The 18,205-nt window shown below is 46.8% G+C and overlaps 2 protein-coding genes across 4 annotated transcripts; both read right to left on the reverse strand.

The window, feature by feature from the left end:
- Window positions 1–8,021, reverse strand: LOC310757207 (E3 ubiquitin-protein ligase TRIM11-like). Of its 2 annotated transcripts, none has more exons than XM_083602469.1 (3): window positions 7,883–8,021; window positions 2,693–2,896; window positions 1–1,275 (listed from the first exon to the last, which is right to left on the reverse strand). In XM_083602469.1, exons 2-3 carry the CDS (start codon window positions 2,766–2,768, stop codon window positions 638–640), a joined length of 714 nt encoding a protein of 237 aa, XP_083458595.1. In that variant the 5' UTR covers window positions 2,769–2,896; window positions 7,883–8,021; the 3' UTR covers window positions 1–637. The 2 variants fall into 2 exon arrangements, with proteins under 2 accessions (XP_083458595.1, XP_083458596.1); XM_083602470.1 differs by lacking the exon at window positions 7,883–8,021 and adding an exon at window positions 7,636–7,873 and having other exon boundaries at window positions 422–1,275.
- Window positions 8,022–12,737: 4,716 nt separating this feature from the next.
- LOC310757032 (uncharacterized protein) lies at window positions 12,738–17,408 on the reverse strand. Of its 2 annotated transcripts, none has more exons than XM_083602127.1 (5): window positions 17,173–17,408; window positions 16,085–16,577; window positions 14,567–14,671; window positions 14,221–14,295; window positions 12,738–13,360 (listed from the first exon to the last, which is right to left on the reverse strand). In XM_083602127.1, the coding sequence occupies exons 2-5, from the start codon at window positions 16,575–16,577 to the stop codon at window positions 12,873–12,875; spliced, it is 1,161 nt and encodes a 386-aa protein (XP_083458253.1). In that variant the 5' UTR covers window positions 17,173–17,408; the 3' UTR covers window positions 12,738–12,872. The 2 variants fall into 2 exon arrangements, with proteins under 2 accessions (XP_083458253.1, XP_083458252.1); XM_083602126.1 differs by having other exon boundaries at window positions 17,090–17,393.
- Window positions 17,409–18,205: the final 797 nt, after the last annotated feature.

Below are 18,205 nucleotides of genomic sequence, written 5' to 3' on the forward strand. Positions count from 1 at the left end.
TTAGTTTAAATTTTTTAAATTTTGTTTCGACTATGGCAGACCAACCTACCTGTAACTAGTTTTAACATTATGGCCAACCAAAATGTCACAAATTGGTGAGCAAGGTTTTATTTAGCTATTTATATAAATATTTATATACAGTGGTACCTCAGGTTACATACACTTCAGGTTACATACGCTTCAGGTTACAGACTCCGCTAACCCAGAAATAGTGCTTCAGGTTAAGAACTTTGCTTCAGGTTGAGAACAGAAATTGTGCTCCGGCGGCGGCAGCGGGAGGCCCCATTAGCTAAAGTGGTGCTTCAGGTTAAGAACAGTTTCAGGTTAAGAACGGACCTCCAGAACGAATTAAGTACTTAACAGGAGGTACCACTGTACTGCTGTATCATAAATATGTCTGTGGTTTACAGCAATGTAAAACCAGACAGTAAAATCATAAAAGGTTTTGAGTCCACCAGAACTTAGGTTTTAAGCAAAGCAAGGAAGAGGAGTGATGGAGGAAAGCTGTCTTGCTCTCGACATCTGCATTGGTCAAAAATCCATTTCCCTTTTATGCCTGACGTGCAGCTGGTCACAGAGCACTCGCAGTTCAGAATTTGCCACTCAGCCATTGGGTTTTGCTGGGGAATTTGAGATTTCAGCAGCTCAGCCTGACTCCCCAATACACCCCGAAAAAGGGACAGATCCTCTCCCCAGAGAACGAGGCTGCAGGGAAACTGAATATCAAGTCATCCGTATCGGCGTCAAAGAAATCCACGCGACCTCCTTCATAGTCCAGGTACACCCGGATCTTCCTGGGCTTGTATCTCAAGCTCAAGAGGGTCCTCTCGGAGGATGTAAATGCCGTGAGCCGATAAGGAGACAATGGCGTCCTCAGTGAGTCTGGCAGGGCCTTGCCCAGAGCCCAGATTCCCCCGTTGGGATTGAAACTGACCTTTCCTTTCCTCACGACGGACTCTCTGGCAGCTCCCACTGCCCAGATCTCCATGTTTTCTTTCAACTCCCATTGCCTTTCAATTGGACGAGACTCTCCTTTCCTCCTGACGGACGGTTCTTGCGAAGTCCACAGGGACTGCGGCGTCGCCTCTTCTACTTCCACCTCCCACCAGTGTCTTCCCGAAGCAAGCCTCTCTTGGCCCAGCACAAAGGGCTCCCAGTCGAATCGCGAAGGGTTATCAGGCAGGTCCTGGGTCCTGCATCCCCATCTTACTCTCTTCAGGTCTTGGGAGAGGATGAGGTTGGCATGAGCTGTGCTGGGATCCAGAGTCACGTTCACTGCGGAGAAGATAAAAAATAAGGAAAGAAGGATGGCTGGATTTTTTATTATTATTATTATTAAATATGTTCTTGTTTTACAGAAGTATGTGTAATGTCTCTCGTATTTTTTCCATGTAACATTTTTACATGTATGAGTTTCATTTGTTGAGACATTAGGAAGAAAAGGGGTGCAGGGGGGGAAGATGGGTGGGGATGGGGTCGGGTGGCGATGTTTCTATTATGCTTAATGTATGTAGAGTTTGGTGTCAGCGTTGCTTGTGCTGTTCACTTGTTTCTTTGGTGGTGAGAGAGGTTGGGGTTGGCCTAGGGTGTGGTTGTTTGTGATTGGCTGTGGTGATCTTTGTTTTCGTGTGTGAGTGGGGTGGGTGGGTGTTTTGCATCAGGTTAGCCATATTGATTTGTAGGCTGTTGGTGGATTATTGTCATTGTCTTGTTGGGCTGTGTGTGTGATAAAGGGGAGCCATACCGGGGTAAAGGCGTCGTCTTCTGTTTGTCCCCGTGTCAGTTTCAGTTTATTGGTTAATTTTTCTAGTAGGGCTGTTTCCCATACTATTTGGTACCATGGGTCCATGCTTACCCATGACAGGTCTCTCCAGTGTCTGGTTATGGTGTTTCTGGCTGCTGAAAGTAGGTGGGCTATGAGTTCTTTGTGGTGTAAATGGGCATTGTTGTCTTGGAAGATATTTAGTAGGGCCATTTCTGGGGTGATACTTGCTTAGTTATTTTATGTATTTCTCGTGTGGCTGTTGTCCAGAATAGTTGGATTTTGGGGCACTCCCACCGCATGTGGAGGTATGTTGTATGGTGCCAGTAGAAGCATAAACTTAACCAGAGAGGGACTCGCAAAACTCGCTTTCCACTGGCTGCTGGTCAGGAGGCCAGCCTAACCTACCTCACAGAGGTGTTGCGGGAAATAATAATAATAATAATAATAATAATAATAATAATAATAATAATAATTTATTTGTACGCCGCCCTCTCCGGCCGGAGCCGGGCTCAGGGCGGCTAACATCATGAAACTAACACAGTATACACAGTAAAACTATACACAGTATACAGTATTAAATGTGAACAACGTAAGCCACCTCGAGCTTACAAAAATATGGGATTTCAATGCAATGAAATTTAAATGGCTGCCTGGTGCCATTTAGAGCTTTAAACACCACCAGCAAGAGCGCCTTAAATTCACCAAGAACTGGACTGGCAACCGATTATTAGATTTACCTAGGTGTTCTAACATATAGCAGGCTGCAATCTTATGTTAAGAAATGCTTGTTTTGACATAGGATTACACTGAAATGATGTTTTTCATGGGGAGCAGGTGCGATTTAACGCAAAAGCCCCCCTACTTGACCTCCATCTCATGCATTTAAAGAGCCAAAAGCTCCCTTATGTTTCAGTCGCGGAGATCTACCTTTCTTCCATGTTTGTGAAAGGATTCGTAGAGGCATGTTCTCCTTGAACTTTTCATGCAGGCACAACCTTGCCATGGGTTTGGTGTTGCCGGCACAATGGTGCAAAAATGGGTGGCTTCGGCAGTGCAGAGGGGTGACTTTGGCCAGAATAAAACGTTCGCTCAGAGGTCAGTCCTTCCCATGACTGTGGTGTGGCATGAATCCTGCAAGGCAAAACGTTCAATCTGAAGGCAATGGATAATAATAATATATTATTTATACCCCGCCCATCTGGCTGGGTTTCCCCAGCCACTCTGGGCAGCTTCCAACAGAATATTAAAATACAATAGTCTATTAAACATTAAAAGCTTCCCTAAGCAGGGCTGCCTTCAGATGTCTTCTAAAAGTCTGGCAGTTGTTTTTCTCCTTGACATCTGGTGGGAGGGTGTTCCACAGGGCAGGTGCCACCACCGAGAAGGCCCTCTGCCTGGTTCCCTGTACCTTCACTTCTCACAGGGAGGGAACTGCCAGAAGGCCCTCAGCGCTGGACTTCAGTGTCCGGGCAGAGCGATGGGGGTGGAGATGCTCCTTCAGGTATACTGGGCCGAGGCCGTTTAGGGCTTTAAAGGTCAGCACCAACACTTTGAATTGTGCTTGGAAATGTACTGGGAGCCAATGTAGGTCTTTCAGGACATGTGTTATGTGGTCTCGGCGGCCGCTTCCAGTCACCAGTCTAGCTGCCGCATTCTGAATTAGTTGTAGTTTCCCGGTCACCTTCAAAGGTAGCCCCACCTCCTCTTTCTCTGCCTCCCCAACCCTGAGGGAAAGGAACGGTCCCTTTACAGAAATGCTGAAAGACCTTCAGCCCTTCAGATGTTCTGGGGCTCCATTTCCCATCATCCCTGTTGTGCTCTCTTGACATAATATGCTGGAGACAGTTCTGTAGTAACGCTTCTTTATTACAGCAAACAAGACTGAGAACTGAGGAGGGGAGAGCTACATTTATAGGGACAGGGAACTAGCTAGAAAGGATACATTTTGGAGGGAACAATATCAGGCAATCACAGTCCTGCCTTTTGGAGGAAACCAATAAGACAGAGGATCCAAATACAGCAGCTTAAATGAACCAATAGTAGCTGTACCCTCTGGAACCAAAAGGCAGTTACTTTACCCTAATGCAAATACAGACAACAATAATACAGATATAAAATCCTTTGACTCAATACACAACAATCCCTGAACATTGACTATGCTGGCTGGGCCTCATGGGAACTTTCTGCATGCCTGTACCTCGGGTTACAGACGCTTCAGGTTACAGACGCCACTAACCCAGAAATAGTACCTCAGGTTGAGAACTTTGTTTCAGGATGAGAACAGAAACTGCGTGGCGGCAGCGGGAGGCCCCATTAGCTAAAGTGGTACCTCAGGTTAAGAACAGTTTCAGGTTAAGATCGGACCTCCAGAACGAATTAAGTTCTTAACCCGAGGTACCACTGTATTATGGTTAAAACTCTTCTCACCGGTATCTCCCATTTGTGTGCATTTGTAGGAGACAGTGAGAGTTCCTTTGCATTATTCTATTGCGGTTTCAGCATGTGGGTGATGTTTACTAGTTTTTCCGCTGCAATGGGTGTTCTGCAACTTAATGCAATGTCGTATACCACAGCCGTGTCGTGTGAGCTCCCCCGTTCTTTCGCAAGCCCGCAAAGCAGTATCGGACTCCTGTCAAAGGCTAGCTGTTGTTACCCCTGAAAAGAAGCACTTCCATGAGGTGCTGTTGTGGCTGCACTGCAACATTTTGTTGCAGATGCCCATTTGTCGGTGTCAGTTGTTGAGCTGCTCTGCACGCTGCAACCTGAAAGGCAGTGTGGCGGGGTGTCTATGGATACTGGATTTCACAGTTTAGGGCAGGGGTCAGCAATTTTTTTTCAGCAGGGGGCCGGTCCACTGTCCCTCAGACCTTGTGGGGGGCCAGACTAGATTTTGATTTTTTTTTAAAAAAATGAACAAATTCCTATGCCCCACAAATAACCAGAGATGCATTTTAAATAAAAGGACACATTCTACTCATGTAAAAACACGCTGATTCCCAGACCATCTGCGGGCCGGATTAAGAAGGCGATTGGGCCGCATTGAGAAGGCGATTGGGCCGCATCTATTTTTTTTTTTATAATAATTTTTTATTGGTTTTACAACATATATTAACACACAAAACAACTAACAATTCACAACATAACACATTGACAAACAAACATATAAACACATATAATTTCTTGACCTCTCTTTCTTAAACCCTGTTTCAACGACTTCCGCATACCTCCCTTTTCAGCATCCCTGTTTTAAATTTTCCCAGCAACCCCTAATTTCATTACTTGTAATACAATTTCTGATCTTTTTCCTATTGTCCAATTACTTTTCACTGCAATTCTGTTTTACATTACCCATGACATTTTAGCACTCATTAATTTTACAACAGTTCTTAAGATAAACTTTAAATTTCTTCCAGTCTTCTTCCACCGTCTCTTTCCCTTGGTCACGGATTCTGCCAGTCATCTCAGCCAGTCCCATATAGTCAATCACCTTCGTCTGCCACTCTTCCAGCGTGGGTAGTTCTTGTGTCTTCCAATACTTTGCTAAAAGAACTCTTGCTGCTGTTGTAGCATACAAAAAGAACGTCCTATCTTTCCTTGACACCAATTGGCCCACCATGCCCAGGAGGAAGGCCTCTGGTTTCTTATGAAAAGTACACTTAAGTACCTTCTTAATTTCATTATAGATCATTTCCCAGAAGGCCTTGATCCTTGGGCACGTCCACCAAAGGTGGTAGAAAGTACCTTCAGTTTCCTTACATTTCCAGCATTTATTATTGGGCGTGTGATAGATTTTTGCAAGCTTGACTGGGGTCATGTACCACCTATAAATCATTTTCATAATGTTCTCTCTTAAGGCATTACATGCCGTAAACTTTATACCGGTAGTCCATAACTGTTCCCAGTCAGCAAACATAATGTTATGACCAATGTCTTGTGCCCATTTAATCATAGCTGATTTAACCGTCTCATCCTGTGTATTCCATTTCAACAGCAAGTTATACATTCTTGACAAATTCTTAGTATTGGGTTCCAAAAGCTCTGTTTCTAATTTTGACCTCTCCACCTGGAAGCCAGATTGGGCCGCATCTAGCCCCCGGGCCTTAGGTTGCCTACCCCTGGGTTAGGGAGACAACATGGGGTAGTTTCACCAACCAGATGTGTCAATAGGTTCCTTCGGTCCGTGGCTAACTTCAGATGTGCTCAGAAAGAGGTTTGCAGCAGCTACGCCTACAACAGCATTCCTTTTACTGAACTGAAAGTCAAAGTGAAACAGTACGGGGGCTTGCAGAAGAGAGCTTAATACTACAAACATGCTGGTAGAATTTTGCAAGCAGAGTGCTGGCAACAGATTCTATGGGATTTTCCTTCGAAAGGGCAAATATGGATTAAAAGTGGGAGGCAGAGAATATGGACTGGCCAACGATATCCTGTGGGTACTGCAAAAGTCCTGCAACCATGAGAGGCTCCAATCTGACAGCGGAGTCCTGCCTGGAGGCACCCCAAGGAAACTCCATAATAGGATGAGCTTTAAACTAGAGTAGGTAACCATTAAGGGGCGAGGTGGAGCTATGGGTTAAACCACAGAGCCTAGGACTTGCCGATCAGAAGGTCGGCAGTTCGAATCCCCGTGATGGGGTGAGCTCCCGTTGCTCCGTCCCTGCTCCTGCCAACCTAGCAGTTCAAAAGCACGTCAAAGTGCAAGTAGATAAATAGGTACCGCTCCTGCGGGAAGGTAAATGGCGTTTCCGTGCGCTGCTCTGGTTCGCCAGAAGCGGCTTAGTCATGCTGGCCACATGACCCGGAAGCTGTGTGCCTGCTCCCTCGGCCAGTAAAGCGAGATGAGCGCTGCAACCCCAGAGTCGGCCACGACTGGACCTAATGGTCAGGGGTCCTTTTACCTATACCTAGGTAACCATTGCCCCTCAAGATTGTGGTGCTGCAAAGTAATTTCAAGAAACCCTGAACTAGGTGGTCTTAAAAGGGGTGGGGTGGGGACTGTTCTGTGCCATATAAATTACTCTAGTGAGGAAAAACACAATCAGAACTTCATTTTGCCCCCCTCTCCCCCCCCAAAGAACCACCATTCCATAATATACAGCTGCTCCTCTATTCCTAACAGGTTAGCACAGGGTTTCCTAAACTGTGGTATGTGAACTTCATTCGGGTGGTCCATGGCATCTCTACATTAAGTGTTTATCTTGATTATTAATTACATTTTTGTTGTTTTACAGGTTTTTTTTTAATTCTACGGAATGCAAACGGTGACGAAGCAAAATGCAATGTAAGAAACGAAAGAAGCTGTAAAAATACAATGAAAAACCTAGCACAGTGCAAATTACAATAGCTACAACAGGCAAAATAATCCAGTGCTCTGCTAAGACCACCAGCAATTTTCAAGTAGTCTATGGGAGTGAGGAGGAAGTCTGAGAATCACTGGTTTTTTTGGGGGGGGGCAGACAAAAAACTATAAAAACTACTGCTTCCCAGCATAAATCCCAAAACTGCTTTTTTATTTTTTATTTTTTAAAATGCCAGTCTCAGCTAATATAACCCATTAATCGGAATTTATAAATGTTCTAAATTCCACTGTGCTTTTATCCTGCTTTTCTGTTCTGCAAAGTTTTAATATTCTTGAGGTTTTCCATTTATATGGTGCTATTTCTTACTGCTGTATCTGTGTTTTGTATGTTGCTTAGAAACTGTGGTACTTAAGGAGGTATATAAATTATTTTTAAAATTAAATCATGGGGGTGGGGGTAAAAAAAGCAAAGCAGGAACTTTTTGAAGATGCAGAGTGTAAGCAAGTAAGCACACAATAAACAAACGAACAAATAAATAAATAGCTTTGCATCTTGCTCCTTCCTCCTTACCTTGATCCCAGACCCAGAAGTCCTCTGTCTGTGAAACCTTTTTGCTTTGAGGCAGAGGATAACTCAAGACAACCAGAGGCATCGCTGCAAAATGCACATTTGCAGTTATCGCGCACACATACAAGGGAACTTACAAAAGCCAAGGCAGACTCGGGATATCAAGCAAAGCCGCAAGATGAGGCTGCCGGGGGAAACTCAGACCACACTTCCATCCACAACAGGACATGAAACAGCAGAATAAACAGACCTGCTGGCTAATCGGACCTCTCCAGTCTTCAAGTTTCCGTGTCTCTGAAGTTGACAGCAGCCTCCAGGCAGAGACTTCACATCAATGTTTCTCGCCACCTCCCTCCTCAGGTGGTTTTATAGCCTGCCCTTGATACTACTCCATCCGATGCAATCCTAACTGTTTACTCAGCGGACTTTTTGGCAAGGCCAAGCTCTGCAAAACGAAACCTTTGCTTATCGGTTTTGCATCTCTCATAAATGGTCGTATTTTACATAAGCGGACATAAGTGCTCAAACAAGCCTGTATTTATGAGCTAAGTTATCAGGGGAAAGCGAGGCGAGGTGGTTGCCTCAGGGCGGCACTCTGGAAAGATGTGAGAGGGGCGGCCGCCTGGGGGGCAGAGAAGCCTCCTCATGGAACTGTATGTAGTATGGAGAGAAGACATAAGGTTCACCGCATGTTATAATTTGAGAGAAAACCTAAAGAAAACACTGTACCAATAGTATCTGACACCGGCCAAACTGGCCAAGATGCACAAGAAAAGCTCTGACATTTGCTGGAGATGCAAAAAAAGGGGTTGGTACCTTTATACACAGGAGGGACGCGGGTGGCGCTGTGGGTTAAACCACAGAGCCTAGGGCTTGCCGATCAGAAGGTCGGCGGTTCGAATCCCCGCGACGGGGTGAGCTCCCGCTGCTCGGCCCCTGCTCCTGCCCACCTAGCAGTTCGAAAGCACATCAAAGTACAAGTAGATAAATAGGTACCGCTCTGGCGGGAAGGTAAACGGCGTTTCTGTGCGCTGCTCTGGTTCGCCAGAAGCGGCTTAGTCATGCTGGCCACATGACCCGGAAGCTGTATGCCAGCTCTCTCGGCCAATAAAGCGAGATGAGCACCACAACCCCAGAGTAGGCCACGACTGGACCTAATGGTCAGGGGTCCTTTTACCTTCTCCTTTTATGATCTGTTTATGTTGTTTTCCATTTTGTTTACGTTCTATGTAAATTGTTTTGTAATAAAGAATCTTAAAAAAAAAGGAACTGTAGCATTGGAAGGGGCTGCGAGGGTCCTCTAGTCCAACCACAGGAGCCCACAAGGTCAATGAGGAAAGCCGACAGGTGACATCGACACTTCCTCCAAGAAGCAGTTCAGCTGCGCTCTCTGCAGCCAGCCAGAGAGGCACCCTTTTCCAAGGGGGCTTGGAGGCAGAAAAAAATCCCCAGTCTGCCCAGTTGCATGTTCCCACTGAAATCAATGGGACACCACGTGCCATGACTTCAGGCCCATTGACTTGCACGGGAACGAAGGCCACATCTGCACTATAGACTCAAAGCAGTGTAGACTTTAGAGCAGTCATGGCTAGCCCCTCAAAGGTAAAGGTAAAGGTACCCCTGCCCGTACGGGCCAGTTGTGTCCGACTCTAGGGTTGTGCGCCCATCTCACTTAAGAGGCCGGGGGCCAGCGCTGTCCGGAGACACTTCCGGGTCATGTGGCCAGCGTGACGAAGCTGCATCTGGCGAGCCAGCACCAGTGCAGCAACCTTCCCGCTATAAAGCGGTACCTATTTATCTACTTGCACTTTGACGTGCTTTCGAACTGCTAGGTGGGCAGGAGCTGGGACCGAAAGACGGGAGCTCACCCCGCCGCGGGGATTCGAACCGCCGACCATGTGGTCGGCAAGCCCTAGGCGCTGAGGTTTTACCCACAGCGCCACCTGCGTCCCAGCCCCTCAAAAGAACCCCGTAAAAGATCTGTAGTTTATTATAAAGGTGGCTGAGAATTGCTAGGCCATCTCTAGGTCTCTGCACAGAGCTCTGATTCCCACAGGAAGCTGTGTGAAGCTCTGTGAGGGGAACAGGGGCGTCTCTCCTAACAATTCTCAGAAACCTAAACGAACTCCAGTTCCCAGGACTTTATGAGGGGGAAGCCATGACTCTTTAGAGGGATATGGTGCTATTTTAAAGGTATAATATGGATTGGGCTCCAATCTAGAGGGATACAGCCCATTTCTCAAGGGCACTTCTCTTATTGCCACTTTCAGGTTTATATGATTTATCGTAAGGCCAACTAAAGGTTTTATGGCCTTCAGCCTGGCATTTCCAATCTCAGTTGTAAACTTGGGGCTTTCCAGCTGCATGTTTAAAACCCGGGTACAAAGGTCCATCAAGTACAGATGGGCAAATGTCTCAATTTCTTTTTCAGTTTCTCTTTTTAACAATCTCAAGCTCCGTTCTCCACATTCATTTCTGGTGTCTTTATTCTTAAAGGTCTCATGAAAGTTAACTAGCATTCAGTGCATGCACTTTTGCACGCACAAATGGACAGCTGCATTGCAAAATCTGGAGAAGCGCGGGTTTCAAAGGATGGCTGCCTTTCAGTTCTTGTGCTGTTTCAGAAAGTGTGAATCGGGTAGGCTCAGCTTGAGATGCCAAATGAACCAAACCTCTCCTGCTCCTCATCCATACCCTCAAATCACCTTAGTGATCCCAGGACCAGCCCCAGGCCACACTGCAATGGTACAACACCTTCCCTATCCACTCTCATAGAATCACAGGAAGGTTACGTAGAAAATTTGTAAATAAATATATTTTTTATGAAGTGGTCTGTCAAAGATCTCTGAAGCTTCCAGGCTGCTTGCAAGTATAAAAGTTGAGGGTGGAAAAAGCTGTGTCGGTGGATTAGCCAGCTAGAGCTCACAGCAGACACCTGGAAAATTGGGCGTATGTGTTTTTGTGCAGGACTGAAATGGTCTCACCAGCTCTATTTGGTTTCCATGATAACATGATGGTTGTTTTCTGAAGGCAGCCCTGTATAGGGAGGTTTTTAATGCTTAATTATGTTTGTTTATATGCCGGAAGCCAGAGAGTTTGGCTGGGGTAACCCAGAGTACAAATAATAAAATTACCATCATTAACCCCTGCAACTGTTTTTACCAAGTAGTTCAAAGGGTCAGCCCAGGAAACTGAAACTTAGGAGAAAAAGAAAGCTGGTGATTACGAGAAACAGACACCGCAGGGTGGAAACTCCATAGCTCTTCTGCGGCAGTTGCTCTTTAACTGTTTATTTCCAAAGGAACAAATTATACAAAACAGCAACCACAGATACACAAGACTCTCTACATTTAGAGAAGTGTCCCACCATTTAAAAACAGGCATGGCTTCCCTCAAGAATCCTGGGAAATGTGTTAAAAAGTGTTGCCGGGAGATCCCTATTCCACAAACGACCATTCCCACTTCCCTGGAGAGAGGGATTGTTAAACCACCCCAGAAACTGTTTGAGAAAACAAGAGGGAAGACGTAACACTCTAGTTAACGACCACAATACCTCAGGAACGGCCTCTTCTCATATGAACCTACACAGACCCCGAGATCATCTTCTGAGGCCCTTCTTCATTTGCTGCCTCCTCCAGAGGTCCGGAGGTTGGAACACGAAAACAGGGCCTTCTCTGCGGTGGTTCCCCATCTGTGGAATGCTCTCCCCAGGGAAGTTAGCCTGGTGCCTTCACTATACACCAACAGGTGCCAGGCAAAAACGCTCCTTTTTAACCAGGCCTTTGGTTCAGTTGATTGACCTTTTAAAATGGGGGTGGGGTGAGGTTATTGGGTTGTTGTTTTTATTTTGATGATTAGGTATTTGATGGTTTTATATTTTGATTTTGTTTTGTGAACCACCCTGAGACCTCCGGGTACAGGGCGGTATATAAATTTCATCAATAATAATAAATTAAATAATAATAGTGGCACCCTTCCTGTGGAATGCCATCCCTTCGGATAAAGATATACACAACCTTTAGAAGACATCTGAAGGCAGCCCTGTATAGGGAAGATTTTAATGTCTGATGTTCTATTATGTTTTCATATGTGTTTGAAGCTGTCACCATCTCTTACCCTAACCTACCTCACAGGAATGTTGAAGGAGGAAACGGAAAGAAGGAAAACCCTGTATAGCACCTTGAATTCCTTGGTATATAAATTCAATAAATAATAATAATTAAGCCAGGGGCTGGACGAATGCGGCAGCTAGACTGGTGACTGGGAGCAGCCGCCGAGACCATAAAACACCGGTCTTGAAAGACCTACATTGGCTCCCAGTATGTTTCCGAACACAATTCAAAGTGTTGGTGCTGACCTTTAAAGCCCTAAACAGCCTCGGCCCAGTATACCTGAAGGAGCGTCTCCACCCCCATCGTTCTACCCGGACACAGAGGTCCAAAGCCGAGGGCCTTCTGGCGGTTCCCTCACTGCGAGAAGTCAAGTTACAGGGAACCAGGCAGAGGGCCTTCTCGGTAGTGGCACCCGCCCTGTGGAACGCCCTCAAAGAGAAAAACTACCAGACTTTTAGAAGACATCTGAAGGCAGCCCTGTTTAGGGAAGCTTTTAATGTTTGATGCATTACGGTACAGTGGTACCTCGGCTTACATACGCTTCAGGTTACATACGCTTCAGGTTACAGCCTCCACTAACCCAGAAATAGCGCTTCAGGTTAAGAACTTTGCTTCAGGATGAGAACAGAAATCGTGCTCTGGCAGCGCAGAGGCTGCAGGAGGCCCCATTAGCTAAAGTGGTGCTTCAGGTTAAGAACAATTTCAGGTTAAGAACGGACCTCCAGAACGAATTAAGTACTTAACCTGAGGTACCACTGTATTTTAATATTTTGTTGGAAGCCCAGCCAGATGGGCGGGGTATAAATAAATTGTTGTTGTTGTTGTTTCAGCATGCACAGGAAGCACTAGCTAGGCAACTAAGGGCTCCCAACTAAAGGATGATTTCCTCCTGCCTTTCCCAATGGACCAGGGCGATTTGACACCCTTTGAAAGGCACCTCTGCGCTGTAAGCAGTTGCACGAATGGGCCTGCAGAGAAACAGGTGATCCGGAGTTCCTTTTTCAGCAACAAGTTTATTTCAAGCTACCCATTCTTTCACAACAACCTGTTTTCAAAAACTTACTGGAAAACGTCTCTTGGTAAAAAACACAAGTGTTCGCGACCGCCATTTCTTTGGTCTCTCCAGGGCTAGGCCATGTGGTGCGTGTTGTTGGCGGGAAACAGCGATGAGGACAGGTTGTTGGAGTGCAACCGACGGAGGGGGCTGCGCGGGCTGCAGTTCTCGTCATTCGGCCTGGCGTGGCCCCTCTGGGCCGTGGCGCTGTTGGGCACACCGGGGCGAGGTGTCCTGCCCTGCGGGTGGCTGGCAAAGGCGTCGGTGAGGCTGCTGAGGTTGGCGGCCAGTCCCTTCAGAATCTCGTTGTGGGCGCGCATCGTCTCCATAATCTGCCTCCGCTCCTCCCGGCACCCGGCCGCGTCCTGCCTCAGGGTCTTCAGGAGACTGAGCGCCACCTCTCTGTCGCGGCCCATCTCGAGGAGAAGCTCCTCCTGCTCCTCTCTCGACTGCTGCAGCAACTCCTGGAACAGCGTCTCGGCCCCTTTCCTCTTCTTGGGCCGCAGTATGGCAAAGTCAGCCAGGGGAGATGGGGCGGGTGGCGGGTGGGCCACGGGGGGTTCTGAGGTAGGGGAAATACAAATGATAACTTTATTTTACTTATTTACTTTTATTTAACTTTTTATAATAACAACAACAACAAAGGAAGCAATCGTTTGTCAAAAGATGCACGCCCACAAAGGTACAGTAGTACCTCGGGTTACAGATGCTTCAGGTTACAGACTCCGCTAACCCAGAAATGTACCTCAGGTTAAGAACTTTGCCTCAGGATGAGAACAGAAATCGCGTGGTGGCAGCAGGAGGCCCCATTAGCTAAAGTGGTACCTCAGGTTAAGAACAGTTTAAGGTTAAGAACAGTATGTAACTGTACTCAAGAATCCAGATCTGCTGGAACTTCTTCAACTGAGTACAGATCACAATGAATTCTTCCATCTGTTTCAAGTGGCTGAACCGATATTATTATCATCTATTTATTAATCATCTAATGTGAAAATAGTCTCCAGGCGACTAACAGACTAAAACTACAGAGTTCGAAAAAACTTAGTAATCATTACCATAGTAACAAAAGAAAGCAACAGCTACAGTCATACCTTGGAAGTCAAACAGAATCCGTTCCGGAAGTCCGTTTGACTTCCAAAATGTTCGGAAACCAAAGTGTGGCTTCTGATTGGCTGCAGGAAGCTCCTACAGCCAATCAGAAGCCATGGAAGCCCCGTCGGACATTTGGCTTTCAAAAGTAGTTCACAAACCGGAACAGTCACTTCCAGGTTTGCGGCGTTTGAGAACTAAGCTGTTCGAAAACCAAGGTATGACTGTACACCAATTGCAAGAACAGTAAAAACAGCAGCCGTGACTATTCTTGAATGTAAATTTATGTTGCAGACAAAACAAAACCAGGAGTTGTATTTGGACAACGCGTACCTGTGTTGACGAGGGCATCCTGGTGCAAGGGGCTTATTTGGTGAACTTGGGGTCTCTGATAATCTAGGTCTCTCCCTGTGGCAAAACGCAGGGAGAAAAACAAAGCAGAAATATCTGAGACCAAAGAAGGTTAGCAGAGCTGGGTTTGAACAACAGAAATGCACAGGTTTTTTTATTTAAAAAAATTGTTGCACAAAAAGATAAGGGTGTTGCAAATGAAACAGCAAAAAGATTCATAGCAGAGTTACCATGCAGAACATTTTCACCGCAATTTCTCCAGCACCCACAGGGCAAAGCAACACACCCACCAAACGCACAGTTCAAGAGGCAAGGGGCCAACTCTTACCATTGCCTTCATTGCTGTCTTCCTCCTTCATCGCTGCCATGTCGTTCTCCCCAGCCTCTGCCGTGTCTTCCTCAGTACCATTCCCAGTCACCATTCCTGTGTCATCTGGAGAACAAAGTAAGCAGGGAAAAAATACCCACCTGATTACAGTCAAAGTTAAAACAGCTAAAGGAAATAGACAGAGAGACACGTTCCCAAGACACGGGTGGTGCTTTACTTCTTATACAAATATTTCAGATGACTGGTTCTGTTTGTAACACAACTTAAGAAAATAATAAAGAAATGCTCTTTAAAAAAATGTGGCTCAAATTTTTCTCTTTCATAATAATAATTTTTTATTTATACCCCACCCTCCCCAGCCAATACCGGGCTCAGGGCAGCTAACAACCAATAATAAAAACAAGTTGATTAAAATACAATTTAAAAGATTAAGATACAACATTAAAACATTAGGATGCAGTCTCTTCATAGGAGAAAGGAAAAAGAAAGAGGGGGAGGGAATCAAACTGATTCTAAGCCAAAGGCCAACCTTTGCCAACCCCTGAATGCTCGACCCTCAACAATAATTCATGGCAGGTGCTAAAATAATAGGATATCACCAGGTAAAAATGACCAATAGCCCAGGTCAGCCTTCCCCAAACTGGTGCCCCCCCCGATGTTTAGACTACTGGCTGTAGCCCCAAACATCTGGGGGAAACTAGATTGTGGAAGGCTGGCCTAGTGAAATAGGTAACCCCCCCACCCCCAAATTTCATTTCAGTCCCACCAAGGACTGAAAAAGATAACATAGAGAATAGCGTTTATTCATGTACAGTGGTACCTTGGTACTCAAACGTCTTGATACTCAAACAACTTGGAACCCAAACATTGCAAACCCGGAAGTAAGTGTTCCGGTTTGCGGACTTTTTTCAGAAGCTGAACGTGCTCTGTTTTTAGTGTTACACTTCCAATTTGAGTGGCACATTTCCGTTTTGAGTGTCACGCGCTGAGGTCTGTCTGTCTTAGCAAATTTTGCGCTTTTGTTTTTGCGGCTCTTTTTGTTTTGTTTCTGTGACTGTGTGGAACCCAGTTCTGCTACTGATTGATTGATTGTGTGGCTGCAGTACATTGTTTATTGCTTTCATTTTATGGACCAGTTGTCTCGTTAGATAGTAAAATTCATGTTAACTTGCTGTTTTAGGGGTTGTTTTTAAAAGTCTGGAACGGATTAATCCATTTTGCATGACTTTCTATGGGAAAGCACACCTTGGTTTTGGAACGCTTTGGTTTTGGAACCAACTTCCGGAACGGATTAAGTCTGAGAACCAAGGGACCACTGTATGCTACAGAGCAAAACTATAACTGCGGCAATTTTCTCTTGAGAAAGGAAACAGGAGGCCGCAGTGCATACTGCCAATCAAACTCCCCCCTAAAAATGATCCTGTTGAGCTGGCATCGCTAAATATCGGTGTGGAGAAATATTAAAATGACCGAATAGCGTAAGCAGGACTCGGGGCAGCTGTGGCTGCGGAAACCTACCAGAGTCCTCTTGCTTGAGGTATTCTCCAACATTAACCACATGAACGTCCGGTGGGATGATTTCTTCCGCTGCCGGCTGCGGCTGTTCCTGCGCTGCTTCCGGCTGCGGCACCAGGTGGAAGCTCAGGGTTCGCCCCACCCGGCTGGGTTTCATGCTCGCGTTGCCCTGGAGGATGCGGTGCAGCTGTTCGTAGAAAGGGCAAGTCACCTTGCTGCTCCCCGCCTTGGAGTTGTGATCAATCACACGCTTGTATTCCAGCCTCATCACTTTGGTCTTTGAGCGGCACTCTAGGGCGGTCCGGCGATGGCCCCGCGTGGCCATCTTTTGGGCGATGTATTCAAAAAAGTCTATGTTTTGGTGGCTGTTGCGTAGCTGGTCCTGGATTTTCTGCTCTCCCCAGATGTCCAGGAGATTCAAGGTTTCCTGGAGCCGCCACGAAACGCCACGGCCCTTGCGGCCATTGCTGGTACCCCCGCTGCTGTTGCCAGTCATCTATCGAAACGACGGGGAGGAAAATAAAGAGAGTTTCGAAACGCACGCAGAGAATGCATAAGCTACAACCGACAGAACCTTAAAAGCTAACCAAACTAAAGAGACCTCAAAAAAGCTAATCTAGCTCCCATACGAGAAATATGTAAAATAACTAAGCAAGTATTAGACATCACCCCAGCAACACACAACACGCAAAAAACAGTGACAATTTGTTGCTGACAAAGGACAGCTGGACATATAAAGGGCCCATTACCTTGCAGCGGTTCTCAACCTGTGGGTCCCCAGATGTTGTTGGACTACAACTCCCATCATCCTTGAGCCTTGCTAGCTAGGGGTGATGGGAGTTGTAGTCCAACAACATCTGTGGACCCACAGGTTGAGAAAGGCTGGTTAGGGCCTCATCAGACCTCAATCCGGCCCTGCATCTGCCCCACCCCACCCTAAAATGCCACCCGATTCAGCGCAGAGGGGGCACCCGCCGCCTGCCTCCCTGCCTGGCAGCAACAGCTTACGAGGTGGGAGTCCACGCGGAAACCATTGCACCCCCCCCTGCCGCCCCCCTCCAAAAAACACCGACGGATTTTTCACCAAACACCTTGCAGCGAAGGAGCAACGAGGAACAGCCGCGCCCGCAAAGCGGGGCCCAAAACAAAAGGCAGCTCTAGTCGCAGGGGGTGGTGGCGCGGAGCGGCTCCTCTGATTGGACCTGGCGCGGCTCAGGAACGTTCCAGGAAGCCCCCTCGTCCAATCCTGGAACGAGGCGCGGGGGCGGGGGGGGGACACCGCGGAATCCCACGGCTTTCTCCGTCCGCTGCGGAAAGTCAGCGGAAGTGGGTGAAACCGTGGAGGTTTGCTTTCGGATTGCTCCTTCCTGGGAGGTGCACTGGGCTGTGTGAGCGTATCGTTACTGAAAGCATGCTACTCCGGATTTTGGCGCTGGGGGGCAGCAGAGCTCCTTCAGCCACGCGCCTCCTTTTTAGGTTGGAGGTCTGCATAGCAGGGGGGTTGGACTAGATGACTCTGGGGATCCCGATTTTGTGGTTGCCTCATTCTTTGGCCGCAGGCAGCCCTTCGTAGTACAGTGGTACCTCGGGGTACGTACGCTTCAGGTTACATACGCTTCAGGTTACAGACTCCACTAACCCAGAAATAGTACCTCGGGTTAAGAACTTTGCTTCAGGATGAGAACAGAAATTGCACAGTGGCAGCAGCAGGAGGCCCCATTAGCTAAAGTGTTGCTTCAGGTTAAGAACAGTTTCAGGTTAAGAACGGACCTCCGGAACGAATTATGTACTTAACCCAAGGTACCACTGTATAGCTGATCTTGGCCAGTGCATGTCAAAAGAAGCGCAAGTTTCTTTTTTTAATTTCATGGGTTGCCCTTTTTGGCATATGGCTTAAATGCCTTGTTTTACTTCTTTATTCATTACATTTATATGCAACATTACGGGACGCGGGTGGCGCTGTGGTCTAAACCACAGAGCCTATGGTTTACTGATCAGAAGGTTGGCGCTTTGAATCCCAGCGACGGGGTGAGCTCTTGTTGCTCGGTCCCTGCTCCTGCCAACCTAGCAGTTTGAAAGCACGTCAAAGTGCAAGTAGATAAATAGGGACCGCTCCGGTTGGAA

Source organism: Podarcis filfolensis (assembly GCF_964270895.1).
Source record: "Podarcis filfolensis genome assembly, chromosome: 2".
NCBI classification, from domain to species: Eukaryota; Metazoa; Chordata; class Lepidosauria; order Squamata; family Lacertidae; genus Podarcis; species Podarcis filfolensis.